This window comes from Misgurnus anguillicaudatus, chromosome 6 (assembly GCF_027580225.2).
Source record: "Misgurnus anguillicaudatus chromosome 6, ASM2758022v2, whole genome shotgun sequence".
Lineage (NCBI taxonomy): Eukaryota > Metazoa > Chordata > Actinopteri > Cypriniformes > Cobitidae > Misgurnus > Misgurnus anguillicaudatus.
The window spans coordinates 20,159,409-20,175,771 of NC_073342.2; the positions used below are offsets into that span (position 1 = coordinate 20,159,409).

At 37.1% G+C, this 16,363-nt stretch overlaps 2 protein-coding genes across 8 annotated transcripts; both read left to right on the top strand.

Moving 5' to 3' along the window:
* Positions 1-870: 870 nt before the first annotated feature.
* Positions 871-8,965, top strand: sh3gl3b (SH3-domain GRB2-like 3b). 6 transcript variants are annotated; one of them, XM_055192488.2, is made up of 11 exons: positions 871-1,099; positions 2,923-2,991; positions 3,093-3,165; positions 4,167-4,310; positions 4,383-4,516; positions 4,620-4,778; positions 4,872-4,975; positions 5,052-5,167; positions 5,261-5,293; positions 5,413-5,487; positions 8,083-8,965. In XM_055192488.2, the coding sequence occupies exons 1-11, from the start codon at positions 1,055-1,057 to the stop codon at positions 8,289-8,291; spliced, it is 1,161 nt and encodes a 386-aa protein (XP_055048463.1). In that variant the 5' UTR covers positions 871-1,054; the 3' UTR covers positions 8,292-8,965. The 6 variants fall into 6 exon arrangements, with proteins under 6 accessions (XP_055048463.1, XP_055048467.1, XP_055048465.1 ...); XM_055192490.2 differs by having other exon boundaries at positions 1,015-1,099; positions 3,145-3,165; XM_055192489.2 differs by lacking the exon at positions 871-1,099 and adding an exon at positions 1,623-1,774.
* nedd1 (NEDD1 gamma-tubulin ring complex targeting factor) lies at positions 8,894-16,286 on the top strand. 2 transcript variants are annotated; one of them, XM_055192486.2, is made up of 17 exons: positions 8,894-9,036; positions 9,597-9,740; positions 9,953-10,047; positions 10,443-10,559; positions 11,831-11,971; positions 12,053-12,282; positions 12,356-12,557; positions 12,632-12,794; positions 13,267-13,383; positions 13,535-13,579; positions 14,210-14,314; positions 14,430-14,474; positions 14,570-14,742; positions 14,819-14,999; positions 15,090-15,195; positions 15,308-15,374; positions 15,510-16,286. In XM_055192486.2, the coding sequence occupies exons 2-17, from the start codon at positions 9,605-9,607 to the stop codon at positions 15,612-15,614; spliced, it is 2,028 nt and encodes a 675-aa protein (XP_055048461.2). In that variant the 5' UTR covers positions 8,894-9,036; positions 9,597-9,604; the 3' UTR covers positions 15,615-16,286. The 2 variants fall into 2 exon arrangements, with proteins under 2 accessions (XP_055048461.2, XP_055048462.2); XM_055192487.2 differs by having other exon boundaries at positions 8,897-9,036; positions 9,526-9,740.
* The last annotated feature ends 77 nt before the right edge of the window (positions 16,287-16,363 follow it).

A 16,363-nucleotide genomic window follows, 5' to 3' on the forward strand; every position in this document is an offset into this window, starting at 1 on the left:
CACCGTTGAATCAACATCAAGGAATCAACGTTGAATTACCTTTTGATTTTGCAAATTGAATCAATATTGAACAAACAACTGACATTATTTCAACCAAATTTCAACGTTGATTTTTAAGCATTTTATTAAACTTTTGCAACCGTTTAGCATTAACTGTTGTATCAACTAACATTGTTTCAACCATATTTCAACATTGAAGGTTGGTCATATGCCTGCTGTGCTGGGTAGTATATTATAGTAATTGTGTCTCAGATTGCATTTCATTGTTAATTTACCGTTGATTCAACATCAAGGAATCAACGTTGAATTACCTTATGATTTTGCTAATGAAATCAAAGTTGAACAAACAACTGACCATATTTCAACCAAATTTCAACGTCATTGATTTTAGGCATGATTTTATTAACCTTTAGCATTAACTGTTGTATCAACGTTGAAACAAGAACTGACATTATTTCAACGTTGAAGGTCAGTCATATGCCTGCTGCGAATGTATAGTATACTTACTATAGCATACTACAGTAATCTGTAGTACAGTTTTACAATTTTAGTAAAGTGATAAACTAGTAAACCCTGTATTATACTTTAATATTTATTATAGTAAGGTTGAAAAACACTACAGTATCTAAGAATTGTACTACAGTTTACTAGATACATGATTGTTACAGATTTACATTTGGACGTTTTTAATTCAAGTAATACAAAATAACAAATATGCTGCTTATGCTTCCATATTTATGTTAGTTATTGATAGAAACATTACTTCACAACACTGCCTTATCTGTAAACCGACCTCTGTGTCACCTTCTGCACCCACGCACGTGAATTTTTTGAAGTGGACACATTACTTTAACCGATGGGTGACCTCCTGGATCCCGCAGGATCTCAGCACTGCCCCACCAATCAAATCTGGCCAAGGTGCAAAACAACAGCATACATTGCGACGGTTAGAACGAAGAAGAGGGCGGGGAGCTCCAGGACTTACACAAACTGAGATTGAACCGTCTTCATTCCACGCATGTTCATGTTTAAAATTTGAGGATCAAGGAGAAAGATGTCAGTAGCCGGACTAAAGAAACAGTTTCACAAAGCAAATCAGGTAACGTTAACGTGAAGCAATTTCGTCCGACGACGCGAATAAGATTCGAGTCGTTTCTTTAAACTGATACAGATATGACATCACGCGCGCGGTGTTAAACTCGTGTTTTAAATGAGTTTAATACTCTTAACGCTACGTTTGGTGATGTCTGTGTGGTTATTGTAATGTTTCTACGTGCTTCACTATTTTGGATAAAAACAGGCTATACATGTAACTCATCTACTATGCGATTATGACATGCCGATTTGATTAAATCATTCCCAGGACGAGTTTTTTCTCAGTATCGATGGCCCATTTGCTTTCGGTTTTTGCTAGCGTAAAAAACAGGAATGACACAAACACGAGGAACTAAATAATAAATCATAAAACTTTCATAGGGTAGACAACGATAAGTTATGTGCACGTGATTTATTCCTGTTTAAACAGAAAAGAAAAATAGATATCTAATATATTCACAGTGAACTTAAATCGGGGTGTGTTTAAATGCGACAGTCTCCCCACTTGAAGGTCTTCACATTGTGTTGCTGTATCAGGGTTGAGTTACTGCAGAGGGCTGAGATTGAGACACGTGCACGCGGGTGTTGTCTTGAAAACAAAGTTCACCTGCTATCTGCAATTGTTTGCGTTCATATCGAGTTTATAGTGGATTGTAAATTCTCCTGAAGTCTCCTAAGGGTTTGTGTAAAGTGTATATTTTTTTAGTTTTCCAAGCCACCAATGTATACTTAGTAGTAAAGTTTGGAAGCTCAAATACATTGCACGCACTTCATTGTTTTGTTGTGGGGGCATTGATAACTTCACCGACCTTGAAGACGAGTTTGGCTCACAAACTAGAGGAAACAGATGTACTATGTGTTAAAAATGGAAAGGCCTCTGGATTTCCTGGTTTTGTTTATGGAAGTGTTCATCTCTGATTGAATTGTATTGTGTTGGGATTGAGCAGCGGCCACGTATCGTAACTGTAAAAGATTTCCATGTAATATTAATCAATTTCCTTTATTTTTATAGCAAATATGCATTACGAAAAATAGACTTATAGATTTAAGATCTTATATATGTACAATTATGGTTGCTTATTAATTTCCTGACTTTACATTGACTCCCAGTCAAACCAATTACATTTTCATAAGAGTCTTCATAAGCTAAAATAAGGGTTCCCACGGGTCCTTGAAATCCTTGAAAGTTTGTGAATCTGGGGGAAAAAATTCAAGGCCCTGTGAAGTTTTTGAACATATACATACATAGATACAGGTCAAGTGCTTGAATCTATTTTATGCAAGAAGTTTTCTGAAAAAAAAGTTTTGACACATGAAAACGTCTTGGGTTACGTATGTAACTGTTGTTCCCTGAAAAGGGAACGAGGCGCTGCGTCTCCCTTGACATACTTCCTGCTTCCCTGTAACGCCGTCTTTGGCAATATTTCAGCTAGCGATATACTTCCTGGCTCCTGCGTCACCCTGTCTTTGTCATTAAGCCTCACCATTGGTTGAATTTGATATACACATTCAGACGCACTTACCCATGGAGGCATTCCCAAAGTGTCACCGCAGTGACGCAGCGCATGTTCCCTCGAAAGGGAACTGTAACAATGTATCTTTAAAGGTAACTCAATGTAACCTTGCTCTCACTTGAAATGTGTCTCCACATTTAGTCCTTGAATTTGAGGGTATTGGACCTGGAAAGTCCTTGAGAGGTCCTTGAATTTGAAGTTAGCTAAGGTGTGGGAACCCTGTAAAATAACAATTCTCATTTGTTGTATTTAATTTGTTGCTATTGATCCAATAAATAAGTAAAATTACATATTTTCTCGGTTATCTTTACAGTTACTAAAGGAAAAACTTAATGGAGTTGAAGGAACAAAGCTGGATGAGGAATTCCTCCGTATGGAAAGGGTATGAATATTATTCTCAACAAAATAAGAAAATGTATTTGATGGAGATTTGGATGCATCAAAGCTTTGTTTTTTGTTATTTTATTGATTGCTTCATTATAGAAAACTGACATTACCCACAAATTGATTCTTGACCTTGTTCCAAAAACTATAGGATATCTTCAGCCAAACCCAGGTATGATTCAATAATAATACATGTGACCCAATCTGTAAAAACCCAGCTAAAGTCATTTTGTGATAAAATCATCCTACATAATGTAAAGAACATTCTGTTAAAACCTTGATATACACTTCAAAAAATGATTTTCAAGAAAAAAATTCTTAGTATTTTTGTCTTGTTATTAGTAGAAATATGTAAACATTCTTAAATTAAGATGCTTTTTAGACCAAACATATCTAATTTAAGTGATTTTATGCATAAAAAAGCAAAAAAATCTGCCAATGGGGTAAGCAAATTTTTCTTGAATTTAGTGTTTAAGAAAAATGTTCAAGATTTTTTGCTTACCCTATTGGCAGATTTTTTTTTGCTTGTTTTATGCACAAAATCACTTAAATTTGATATTTTTGTTTTAAAAACTAGACTTATTTTCTTGGGTCATTTTGATCATCAAGAAAAAGCATTAGATATTTAAACTGAAAACAAGACAAAAATTTTGCAGTGTATTTAATATTAACTGAGTGAGACTATGTCAAAGATAGAATCACTGTGAACTCAATGACTAAAATCAAACTTTGATGCTCCTAATCTCACCATTAGATTATGAGACTTTAGCCTGGATTTTACAGACAGGGTCACACATTTTTAAAATGTTTCACAAAAAATAGTTCAACTTTCTTTCCTATTTGTATTTCTTATATAAACAGTTGGAGCAGGACTTGGCAAACCATTTTCACAAAATATGCATAAAAGCTTTGACCCAAGATTCGCTACTTTAATTTAAAAAGCCTTTTAGTGGACATAAATGTGTTTACGTATGTATGTGTAAGATGAGTCATCAGTATTTGTTGTCTGTTTTCCTGGAAGAGAAAGATTGTATGTTTTAAATGTATATCTGTTAAAAGCACATATGTGCAACAAACACGTAGGATCTTTAAAGATTAAGTTTTTCTTTTAAGTGTAGTTTATATGCTTTTTAAGCAGATGTGTGTGTATCTTTTTTCATTGTTGACTTTCAGCATACAGAGCAAAACTCAGCATGCTCAGCACAGTCTCCAAAATTCGGGGGAAGGTGAAGACTGTTGGCTATCCACAAACAGAGAGCATTCTGGGAAGTTGCATGCAGCACTATGGCAATAAGCTTGGAGTTGAGACTGGCTTTGGTATGTTAGACACAATTTAATGGAAATCAAATTTCTTTTTTATTCTTAATTTCTTATAATTTCCAAATATAGGTTATGCTTTGACTGAAACAGGGGAGGCATTGAAACAAGTAGCCCAAGCAAGAGACAATATGGATATCAGAGTGAAGCAAACCTTCATTGATCCTTTGCAATCAATACAGGAGAATGAGCTGAAAGAAATTGGGGTCAGTCTTGCTTATAGTTGAATAAAAAATGCATGATGTTATAATATTCACGGTTGTACAATATTCAACTTGGCATCTTGACTGCTTTCTCTTTGTTTGTTAGTATCATTTAAAAAAACTTGAAGGGCGGCGACTTGACTTTGATTATAAGAAGAGGCGAAAAGGAAAGATCACAAACGCAGAGATTAAGAAGGCATTAGAGAAGTTTGAGGAGTCTAGAGATCTGGCGGAGAGAGGCATGTTTAATCTCCTACAAAAAGATGTAAGCAAAACACTTGCATTTGATTTTTCTTTATCCACCAATCACATATCTTCATTTATAGCATTACCAACAATAATTACTTTGTTATTATAGGTAGAAGAGATGCAGTATCTCTCAGACTTCATCTCATCAGTGATGGACTTTCACCAACAATCGTTACATATTCTAGAAAATCTCAGAGGCGGTTTGCAGACCAGGTATGTGAACTCTTCATAAACCTTGTGTTATTAATTTGTACATGTTCAACAGCTAGTATTGTTTCCCAAACTGTAGAATATCAAATGCAAGCAACCGACCCAGAAGGGAATTTGCATCAAAATCGGTTGCGAGCACAATGTGCTGCACGGATGTTTATGGACCGTCCAATTGCTCATCGGGACAATCATCAGGTGTTTATTTAAGTCATTTACTTCTTAGTTATATGATCACATTTAATATGGCTTGTTTATTGTTTCTGAATTTTTTTTTATTATGTGCCACAGGGACAGAAATTACAGAAGCCTTGAGTTCAAAATGTAAGTTTGTTTTAAGTTCATAATCACGTGATACAAAAATTCTACTTACTCTAAAAATCTATATTTAGTAATTTATTAGATAGTATAAAGTCCCCTGCTAATGTCTTGATGGTTGCCAGATGCTCCTGTTGTGGTTCACTCTCCTGAGAAGGCAGCCAGCAAAACCCAAACAACAAAGAATCTCACCAGCAATCGTGAGTTAAATTATTTTGAATCTAAGAGGCTGTTTACACTTGACATTAACATGCGTTTTCATCGATCGGATCACAAGTGGACGACGTTAATGGCAGGTGTAAACGGTGTTCAAAACGTTTTGAGCTCGTCCACTTTCGACCACTTTCAACCGCATTCAGAGGTAGTCGAAACCCCTTTCGATCGGATTGCTTTTGTAGTGTAAACGCACATGTGGTTGAATGTGTTCGAACAGCGACCGCCTTCTTTCCGCCCATTTATCTAAATTGAGGTACTAAACACAATGTTTTACGTCTTTAAGTATTTGGGGTCCAAAAGTCTAATAACACCCACTAGTGAAAATGCTTCTCTTTTGTCTTATTAAATTTGAACGAATTATATTATCATAATAAATTAATGGAAAAACTTTTGAACTGAAAAACTGCATGAACTTGGTATAAACGTGGTAATCTTTTTTTGCATAACCTGATAATCTTTGTAATCCCAGCATGATTTGAGAAACTTCCAAAGAGAATCATGTGTGCTTTCATGGAAATCTGACCTCAGATACAAATTTGTTGTTATTTATGACATCGTATAGCTCTGTATACAACGAAATTAGGAGCACTGCTTCTGACTGGAGTTAAAACATCTAACTACAGATCAATAAATACAACTATAAAAGTGAGCATATAATATAAATATAGAAGTCTATGGGTGATTATATAATTGCAGGTACATTTGGTGTCCAAAGACATTATTTTTGTCTGAATTTTTAGAAATGTTAGCCGTGAACGATAACTTTGTTAATTCGATTGCGGAACGCGCCTGCGCACCGCTCCACATGATGCCTATTCGCGTCTTTGTTTTAACTTAATGTAAATCACTCGCGCTTGCTGCCTCTTTCGCGTCTGGTGTGAATGCCACATAACTGTGAGTTCACACCAGATGCGAGTTCAACGATTTGCGTGAGTAGATTACATACAAAGTCAATGCAAAGACTCGATCAGACGCGTCCTTGCTTGGGGCGATGCGAATGACACAATACGGGCGGCGAGTTTGACGCGAGAACGCACTATTTGCCTCACGCGTCTTCGCCCAAATTGAAAATATTCAATGAAAAATTTGCTTGACACGAAGTTAAATCCTGCGAGTAACTCGATGCCCCACGTTTGGTGTATATGTAGCATAACTCAAGACGCAGAAGAGGCGGCAAAAACATACTATTCATGCATAGTTGGACGCTTGAACATTTTGAGTTTACTCGCTTCATTCGCGCGTGAAATTCTAGTCATTTTAGACTTTCACGCGTAAATTTGCATCATAGGAGGGGCTTATATAGCTCAAATTGAGTAAACTTACCAGATTGTTCGACCTCCTCCCTCACTTCCAAACGAGATCCTTTTAATTCCTGTAAATGTACGAAGATGTCTCAGCTAGCGATGATGATTGTTCTCCATTGTTGTTTTGTTTTTCTGCCTCTGCTCGACTTTCTGTTTTCACGTCACTACTAAAGCAAGCTCCTGATTGGTTAATGCGGTCAGATTTTTCAACTCGCGCGATCACCCCGCAACACTCGTTTCGCGCATTCTGCGCCATCCGCGCTTAACGTGTTGCAGGATGCCTATTTGCGTCTTTGCATTGACTTAACATGTAAATCACTTGTGGTTGCCGCTTCTTCTGCATCTGGTGTGAACCCACCATAAACAGTTAATCTAGTAGTTTGTGTAATCTAATATTTTACCTTTTGGCGTAATCAGTGTAGTAGAATAAAAAGCATAGTCAATTTTACAGCAACTGCATCAGCGCTGGATACATGAGGTAATTTTATGTTATGGACCTCAGGAATGAGCTTCTCCACAGTGTCATCTGTCATTTTAAATGTGCGTGCACTTGAATTTTAAATAGATTTGATTGGCTTTCAATGGCTTATCGTTCATCATTTGGAAAAAAAATATCGCTTGGCATGTGATCCCAAACGATACCGTTCATTGTATCTTTATTGTTATAGTTTGTGGTGTGAAGTCCGCTATTCTCTTTAAAAAAAATAACAGTTTAGAAGATTTTTCTGTAGTTATCATTATAATGTGAACTGCCCTTTACTCTACATTGGTAGAGTTTGACAGTAACACAATTGACACACTGACTAATTGGGACAACAGAAGATCATGATTTTTAGATATAGACACACTTTTTATAGAAAATATTTTATTGTTTTGGCCTGTAACATCTTGTGATCCATGACAATGAGTACCAAATTATTAAAAGTATTGAAAAAAGTATGACTATGAACACCAAATATATTAGCAATTATGTAACCACCCTCATGCAAGTACAAACAGAAGTAACAGAATATGTAAAGTATTTCTACTTTACATTGTACTTCTTACTTTATAATTTTTTTGACATTTTTAATATGTATTTACTTTAATGTCTGTTGCCATATGTCTACCATATGTTCTTTTGAGGTAAAAACAAAATAAGAATCTCATTGTACTTGTGTACATATGAAAATAAAAATTTTGAATCTTAAAAAGTACAGATTGAAATGGAATAAGTGAAGGTAATTGACTGTATGTGCTATATGAATAAAACTTGTTAATCTTTATATTTATCAGATGACAGTGATATCCCCTTGGATCAGCCCTGTTGTCGGGCACTTTACACTTTCCAGCCCGAAAACCAGGTAGAGCTTGGCTTTAAGGAAGGTGACATCATCATTCTGACCGGTCGGATAGATGAGAACTGGTATGAGGGTATGCTCAGAGGGAAGTCTGGCTTCTTTCCAATAAACTATGTGAAAGTCCTTATACCTTTGCCACAGTAACAGCAGGAAGGAACTGCAGCTGGACAGCATGAACTCTTCTGGTTTCTGAGAAACTTTGAGTGTTTGATCACAGTTCATGTATGACGAATGCCTGAGATATGCTGTATATGTATCACTATGCAAAATGTATGTACCTTGCCTTGTATTTCTTTACCTACTGTACGTTTTTTAATAATCTAAAGATGCAATATACATTGGTGATGCAGAAATGTGCTGCTATATTAAATGTATATCATAAATATTTTTATTGATTTTAATATGATTAAATAGATTGCATTGTTAGATAATTATGGACTGTAAACCAGTGTATATTTTTGCCTTTTTAACACTTAAATACTCCAAGTATTCCTTTCCAGGAGTGTTTATTATGCTCTATTTTTTATATATATATATATAAATCCCAGAATGTAATACTAAAGCTGAATTAATGCACTGATATGTTATATCCTATATAATAATAAATAACACAATGTTTTAACTGTTGACCTTATTATAAAACTTGCACCTTGAAACGAGATCTCTCATATTGGCGTTTCTGTATTTCTGAATGTCAATGATTTTTGAGCCCATCCGCACGCCGTAGTGGCGGTTCCTTGCTGGAGCCACGGATGTTCAAACTTTTGTGATATGCCAAAGTTTAAAAGTTAAATAAAAGGACACGTTTATTTATCATCCTTGGATGTCGCGTGAAGTGTTTATCAGCATACCATCTTCTTTTTCTTTACTTTTCGTCGTCTGAACTCGGGTAAGTAGTTAGCTGTTGCTAACCAGCTGATAAATGCAGAACCTGTTAGCACAACAACTTGAAGAACAACGAATAAACTGCTACGTAATTGTAATGTAAACGCTTGTTGAACACCAATACTAGTTTATTTGTAATGTTTTAAGTCAGAATTGATTGTCTTGTTAATTTTAATTATACGCTAAAGTTAAATAACGTAACGCATTGTTGTCATCAACTCATGTTAGCAGCATTGCTAACTGTAATTTACTCAAATCTATTGAGTTTATTGTACTTTTACATCGTTAAGACTTAATTCAGACTCTAAACACTATATACTATATAAGTATTAATAAATAAAGTCGAGATCCTTTAGCATTTAAACAATCACTAATTTAATCCTCTTTTTGAGAATTGTATAAGTAACAACAACAACAACACTGTTGAAGTGCAGCAAAAAATAAATATGGACTCTTTAGACTATTTTTGTATTAACTTGCTTTTCTCGAATAGAAACAATTCGTATTATTGTCATTACTGGCCTCGTGGCTTGGCGCGTCTGACAGCTGTCCATCTTTTGGCAGCCGTTGCCATGGAGGACGTCACGCGCCTGGTCTCATCAGGTGACTGCCTGAAGATTTGGGATTCAGCCTCCATGACGGTGATGGAGCAGTTCAACCCTCACAGTGCAACACATCCTGTGGCTCAAGTGTGCTGGAGCAGCAGCAGTATCCTCTAATGCTCTCGTGCATTACTTATGTGCTATATAAGAGTTCATTACGCTGTTTATTAAGGAACACCCAGTACAGTCATGTTTTAAAGATTACATCCAGTTGTATAGTTTGGAGATTTTTTTAAAATCCCCCTTTATGTTAAATATACAAGTCTAGTTTATTTGGAATTCGCAGATCAAAAGCATGTTTGCCTTGACAATGTTCAGATCAGTACTTGGTCAGTGCCAGCAGTATTGGGGACAAGCTGGTGGTATCCAGTCTCAAGTCCTCACCGGTTCCAGTGATGGAGCTTGGTGAAGGGGTGAGCCTAAAAACCTTTATATTTGGATATCTTAATGCAGTGGTTTTTAAACTGGGGGCCGCGAGATGGTGCCAGGGGAGCCCCAGTTTTATGACATTTTATGAAATACATTAATTTATCACGAATTCTGTGTAATTAAACCTAAAAAAAATAGGCTACTAACCAAAAGCACAAATTTTTTTGTATAATTTAATGTTTTTTATTTTTTATTAAAATGTTAAGTTTTAGAACAGTTTTTGTCACAAATTTTCTTTGGGGGGCTGCGAAGGAATGCACCATACACAAGGGGGCCGCACCCTGAAAAAATTTGGGAACCACTGTCTTAATGTATATGTGTGTGTCTTATAATGGCTCATTATAATGGCTCATAATGTTGTTGTTGTTTTATTTTTTAGAAAAAGCAAACACGCGTCAGTCTGAATTCCACGTCGCAGTTCCTTGTTAGTGGAGGTCTGGATAACACTGTTAATATCTGGGATCTAAAGACAAAAAGGTTACACCGTAGCCTTAAGGTATTGCAATGTTGTGTAGATTTATAGCTCAAATCCATTTATTATAATACATACACTCACCTAAAGGATTATTAGGAACACCTTTTCAATTTCTCATTAATCAAATTATCTAATGAACCAATCATATGGCAGGTGCTTCAATGCATTTAGGGTTGTGGTCCTGGTCAAGACAATCTCCTGAACTCCAAACTGAATGTCAGAATGGGAAAGAACGGTGATTTAAGCATGACATGGTTGTTTGTGTCAGAAGGGCCGGTCTGAGTATTTCACAATCTGCTCAGTTACTGGGATTTTCAAGCACAACCATTTCTAGGGTTTACAAAGAATGCTGTGAAAAAGGGAAAAACATCCAGTATGCGGCAGTCCTGTGGGCGAAAATGCCTTGTTGATGATAGAGGTCAGAGGAGAATGGGCCGACGGATTCAAGCTGATAGAAGAACTTTGACTGAAATACACATTCGTTACAACCGAGGTATGCAGCAAAGCATTTGGGAACAAGCACAACCTTGAGGCGGATGGGCTACAACAGCAGAAGACCCCACCGGATACCACTCATCTCCACCACAAATAGGAAAAAGAGGCTACAATTTGCACGAGCTCACCAAAATTGGACAGTTGAAGACTGGAAAAATGTTGCCTGGTCTGATGAGTCTTGATTTCTGTTGAGACATTCAGATGGTAGAGTCAGAATTTGGCTGAGAACATGGATCCATCATGCCTTGTTACCACTGTGCAGGCTGGTGGTGGTGACGTAATGGTGTGGGGGATGTTTTCTTGGCAACTTTAGTGCCAATTGGGCATCATTTAAATGCCACGGCCTACCTGCGCATTGTTTCTGACCATGTCCATCCCTTTATGACCACCAGGTACCATCCTCTGATGGCTACTTCCAGCAGGATAATGTCACAAAGCTTGAATCATTTCAAATTGGTTTCTTGAACATGACATTGAGTTCACTGTATTAAAATGGCCCCCAGATCTCAACCCAATAGAGCATCTTTGGGATGTGGTGGAACGGGAGCTTCGTGCCCTGGATGTGCATCCCACAAATCTCCATCAACTTTAGGATGCTATCCTATCAATATGGGCCAACATTTCAAAAGAATGCTTTCAGCACCTTGTTAAATCGATGCCACGTAGAATTAAGGCAGTTCTGAAGGCGAAAGGGTGTCAAACACAGTATTAGTATGGTGTTTCTAATAATCCTTTAGGTGAGTGTATATCTCTGAAATCCACTATTCCTAACCTGCTGTATGTTCTTTTTTTGTCAGGACCATAAGGAGGAAGTTACATGCGTGTCTTTTAATGGAGGAGATAGCTACATAGCATCAGGCTCCACCAGTGGAGATATCATCCTCCATAGCATTACCACAAATCTGTCGAGCAAACCCTTCGGTCATGGACCAAATGTGGTAAGTTTGCACTGAACTACAGTGTATCAATTAAGCTTTTCATTGTTTGCATAAAAGACACCATGTGATATTTCTCTTTAGCCCATCCATGATTTGAGATATTCACTAGTGAAGAGGTCTCTGCTAGGCACTGTGTCCGACAGTGGCTCTGTTGCATTGTGGGATGCTAACACTCAGAAGGAGCTGCATTTGTTTGATGGGGCACACAAAGCCCCTTGTTCAGGGTTGGCTTTCTCTCCGGCCAATGATTTGCTCTTCATCACGGTGGGGCTGGATAAGAAGATCGTCTGCTATGACACCTCCAGCAAAATGTAAGATTCAACCTGTGTATCATCTTATTGCAGATTCATTATGTTGATTTGACACGTATGCTTATCCCATCAGGGTCTTTCGTAATAAACAGGTAGAGTCTCCACTTACAGCCATTGACTTTACACCAGACGGGGCTGGACTTGTCGTGGGCTCCACTCAGGGAAGAATCTCCCTGTATGACCTGCGAAACCTCAGCGCGCCGGTCAAAATCACTACAGCTCACAAGACATCCGTAACCTCTATTCGCTTTCAAAACTCCACTTCTAAAATAAAGGTACTTCAGCACATCCACCGTTATTTCCAAAGTTTTATGAATGATGCAAAGTAAAAAAAAAACTTTCCCTACAGTCCACTAAAACAGCATCCAACAAATCCCAGTCAAATAAGAGGATCTCTGTAAAACTGGGTGGTCAGCAGACAGGACCGTCCACTCCGACATCTACAGTTCCACCTGGTGTGCCTGGCTCTGAATTTCCTGGAGAAAGAGGAGATGGCCAAGCCCAAATCACAGGTCAGTTTTTTCTCTTTAGGGTATTGGGAGACTCGATAACAAGTTTGCACAGTTAGCATTTTTAGAAATTGTGTTTGGCTGGACCACAAAACTATGAGTCATGGGTTGCATGGGTATATTTGTAGCAATAGCCAACAATACAATGTATGGGTCAAATTATAATTTTTTTAATCCCAAAAATCATTAGGATATTAGGTAAAGATTATGTTTCATGAAGATATTTTGGACATTTCCTACTGTAAATATATAAAAATTAATTTATCATTAGTAATATGTGTTGCTAAGGACTTCATTTGTACAACTTAAAGGCCATATTTAGATTGTTGCACCCTCAATTGAAAAGCTTATTTATGTATAAATGTAATGTATAGACCTCAATTACAAAAAATGTACCCTTATAATTGGTTTTGTGGTCTAGGGTCACAACATTTGGTTGTTTACTGTAGTTACTGAATGTGTTGTCTCTGTATAGGTACTGCTGATGATGTCTTCTCCCAACACAGTCAAAATCAGCCTCCAAGCCTGGAGAAGTTTAGCGGCATTGGCCGAAACAGCCTGAACTTGGATATTTTCTCCCCTCTTAATGATGGTGATTATCTGATGTTGCTTCTTTTGTTTATTCGAGTCATGGATTGTGTGAAGGCATAGATTCTTTGTATCTGTTTTTTGTAATGGTTGTAATCTCATTCTTCTCTGCCTTTAATTGTTTTTTTTCATGTGACTATCCATATTCTGTACAGGTTTTAAGTCGCATGTTTTCGGTGATACTCCAACGTCAAGAAATGGTGAGTATTTTTGAAAACGTTTGGTTTTTCTTTAAAGGGACACTGCACTTTTTTGAAAGTATGCTCATTTTCCAGCTCATTTTCCTAGAGTTGAACATTTTAGAATCCATTCAGCTGATCTCCGGGTCTGGCGCTACCACTTTTAGCATAGCTTAGCATAATCCATTGAATCTAATTAGACCATTAGCATCATGCTAAAAAAAGAACCAAAGAGTTTCGATATTTTTCCTATTTAAAACTGCGTAATATCATTGCACCTGCTGCACCCATGGTACGGCAGCAAAGTCCTTGATTATTATGCCAGAATGAGAGTATAGTTGCTAGCCATATCTGCCTAAAACTTTTAATTTTCCTGCGGACTTAGTACACGATGTAACTATTTTTTAGCATATGCTAAGCTATGCTAAAAGTGGTACTGGCAGACCCCGGAGATCGGCTGAACGGTAAAAATCAAATGTTTCACTCTAGGGGAGCTGGAAAATGAGCATTATTTTTTTTTAAAGTGGAGTGTCCCTTTAAACTCTTCAATCATATACAGTATTGATCAAGAAATTATAAATATGCTGCGTATAAATGATATAAATTATTTCATGGCGTCACTGTTTTTCATTAAAGTTTCTTTGTTTTTAGGGGGCAGTATAGATGTGTTTTCAAGGGAGGGAGAAGGTCAACACAGTACAGACAGGTTCAGGGTTGGTCGAAACAGCTTGGATATCTTCTCGCCTGTTCGAGATGGTAAGGGAACGTTTTAAAATATATTTAATCATTTCATATAATGAAATAGCTAAACACATTCTTACATTTTTATATATGTACTGCAGTAAGTAAATATAAAAAAATATATTTTTAGATTACAAAAGCCACAGACTGAGTGACGCATCAGTTGGAAAGAAAGGCAAGTTTTAACTTCAAGCTGCTTAACAAACGTAATAGACACAGGTCTTTTTTTTTTACGAATCCCAATCAACATTTTCTCTTTCATATTCTTAGACTTTGACTACCTACCTAATTTTCCTGGTGGGTCGTCGCAGCGTAAGACCCCATTGGGCACTCCAGGCAATCGCTGCTACAGTCCATCTGTGGTTCAGACTCCTCCACCAATCAAAGAAGAGGAATCTCTTACCACACCACCACAACAGACAGATATACAGAACGGCTCGAAGGTCTATTTCTATGCATTTTTGGATTTCCTTGTTCTGTCATGTCATATTTGTAAATCTAATTGTGTGTTACCAACAGATGGAGCAAAATACTGCCCTCCGCCATGAATATGATGTCATAACGTCACCACCTGCCGCCCAGAGCACACGTGTTCAGTCGGTGCATCCATACAACACACCTGAGCCCAGTAAGAAAGATCTGCCCACCCAGCTCACCTATGATTCACCGGTCGGCCAACCCCATCCTGTCACCTCACCTGGTATGTTAAATTAAACGATGTAAGGGTCAAATAAGACTTTTTTTTTTTTTTAATGGGACACAATGTGTGACTTGATGTTTTAAACTAAAGCTCCAGCAGCAGCAGGTGTTGCCTCTGAGAGCAATGGAGCTCCACTCACCTCGGTTCAAATGAAATTCGTTCGTAATATGATCCATGAGGCACTAGAAGACTTTAGGTGAGCCTTTATATCTTTATTAGAGAGATCACTGACTTATAGGAGCTTTAAAACTTATTGCGTTGACCTAATTTTATGTAAAAAAAAAAATTCTGTCGTTTTGTTATTTTAGGGACACGTGCCATAGAGATATTATCAATCTACAGGTGGAGATGGTGCGGCAGTTTTATATTCAGCTGGTACGTTTGTTTAACTATTTTATTGACCATGCATGATGAAATCAAAATACGATGCTTGCTGACATTAAATACACTTGTTGTAATGCCTGTATTGCATATTACATGTCATAAAGAATGTAATTTATATTTTTCCAGAACGAAATCCATGGTTTGATCGAGAAGTACTCCGTGAACGACTCACTCGTCGAGGAGATAGAAAGACTTAGAGAGGAAAACAAACGACTACGGGCCAATTATTAAGACTGTCATGGATACGTATCTATCACTGCATTATGAATCCTGTGATCATCCAGGGATATTGACTGAATCAGAGACAACAAGGCAGTGGCTCAGACGTTTTTCCAGTGCCTTAAATCTGCTCACAGTCTGCCTTTGTATTTGTCATGTCCATCACATTTTGTATTTGTTTTTCTAAGTGTGTAAGTTTTTCATGCATTACAAATCAGACAGCAAGTTAAAGAACACGCTTTGTTTTTCTCCAAGGTGTGTGTTTTGTATAATTATATGCTGACTAGTTTACAGGAACATGTACATATTGGCACTTACAACATGAATGTGGTATAGTGACAAATCATCTCAATGTAGACGTTGTCACCTATGGAGTGCATTGAGTCTAGGTTATTTTTGAAATCCACATGCCAAAAATGAAGAGACATTGATGATGTGTAGGAGGAGTGGTGTGGTATTAGACAGATCTCAGCATGAATATGGGAGCTATGTAAATGATAGTGCTTCATAAACAATACATACGATCTATGTTAAATAAATTTTCTATAATCCTGACTGAGCATTTGGCATCCAAAATGCAAAAAACTAACAACCATTATCTTGTATACTGTGCTTCTAATCTACTTTTTTAGAGATGTCTTCCAATGGACCGGGCTTAAATAAATTATTACCGCATTTCACACACAGCTGTGTTTTTTCTTTTGCACACTACCATGACTAAAAACACGCCTGTAGTATAAATAAGATTGGGTGACTGTTAA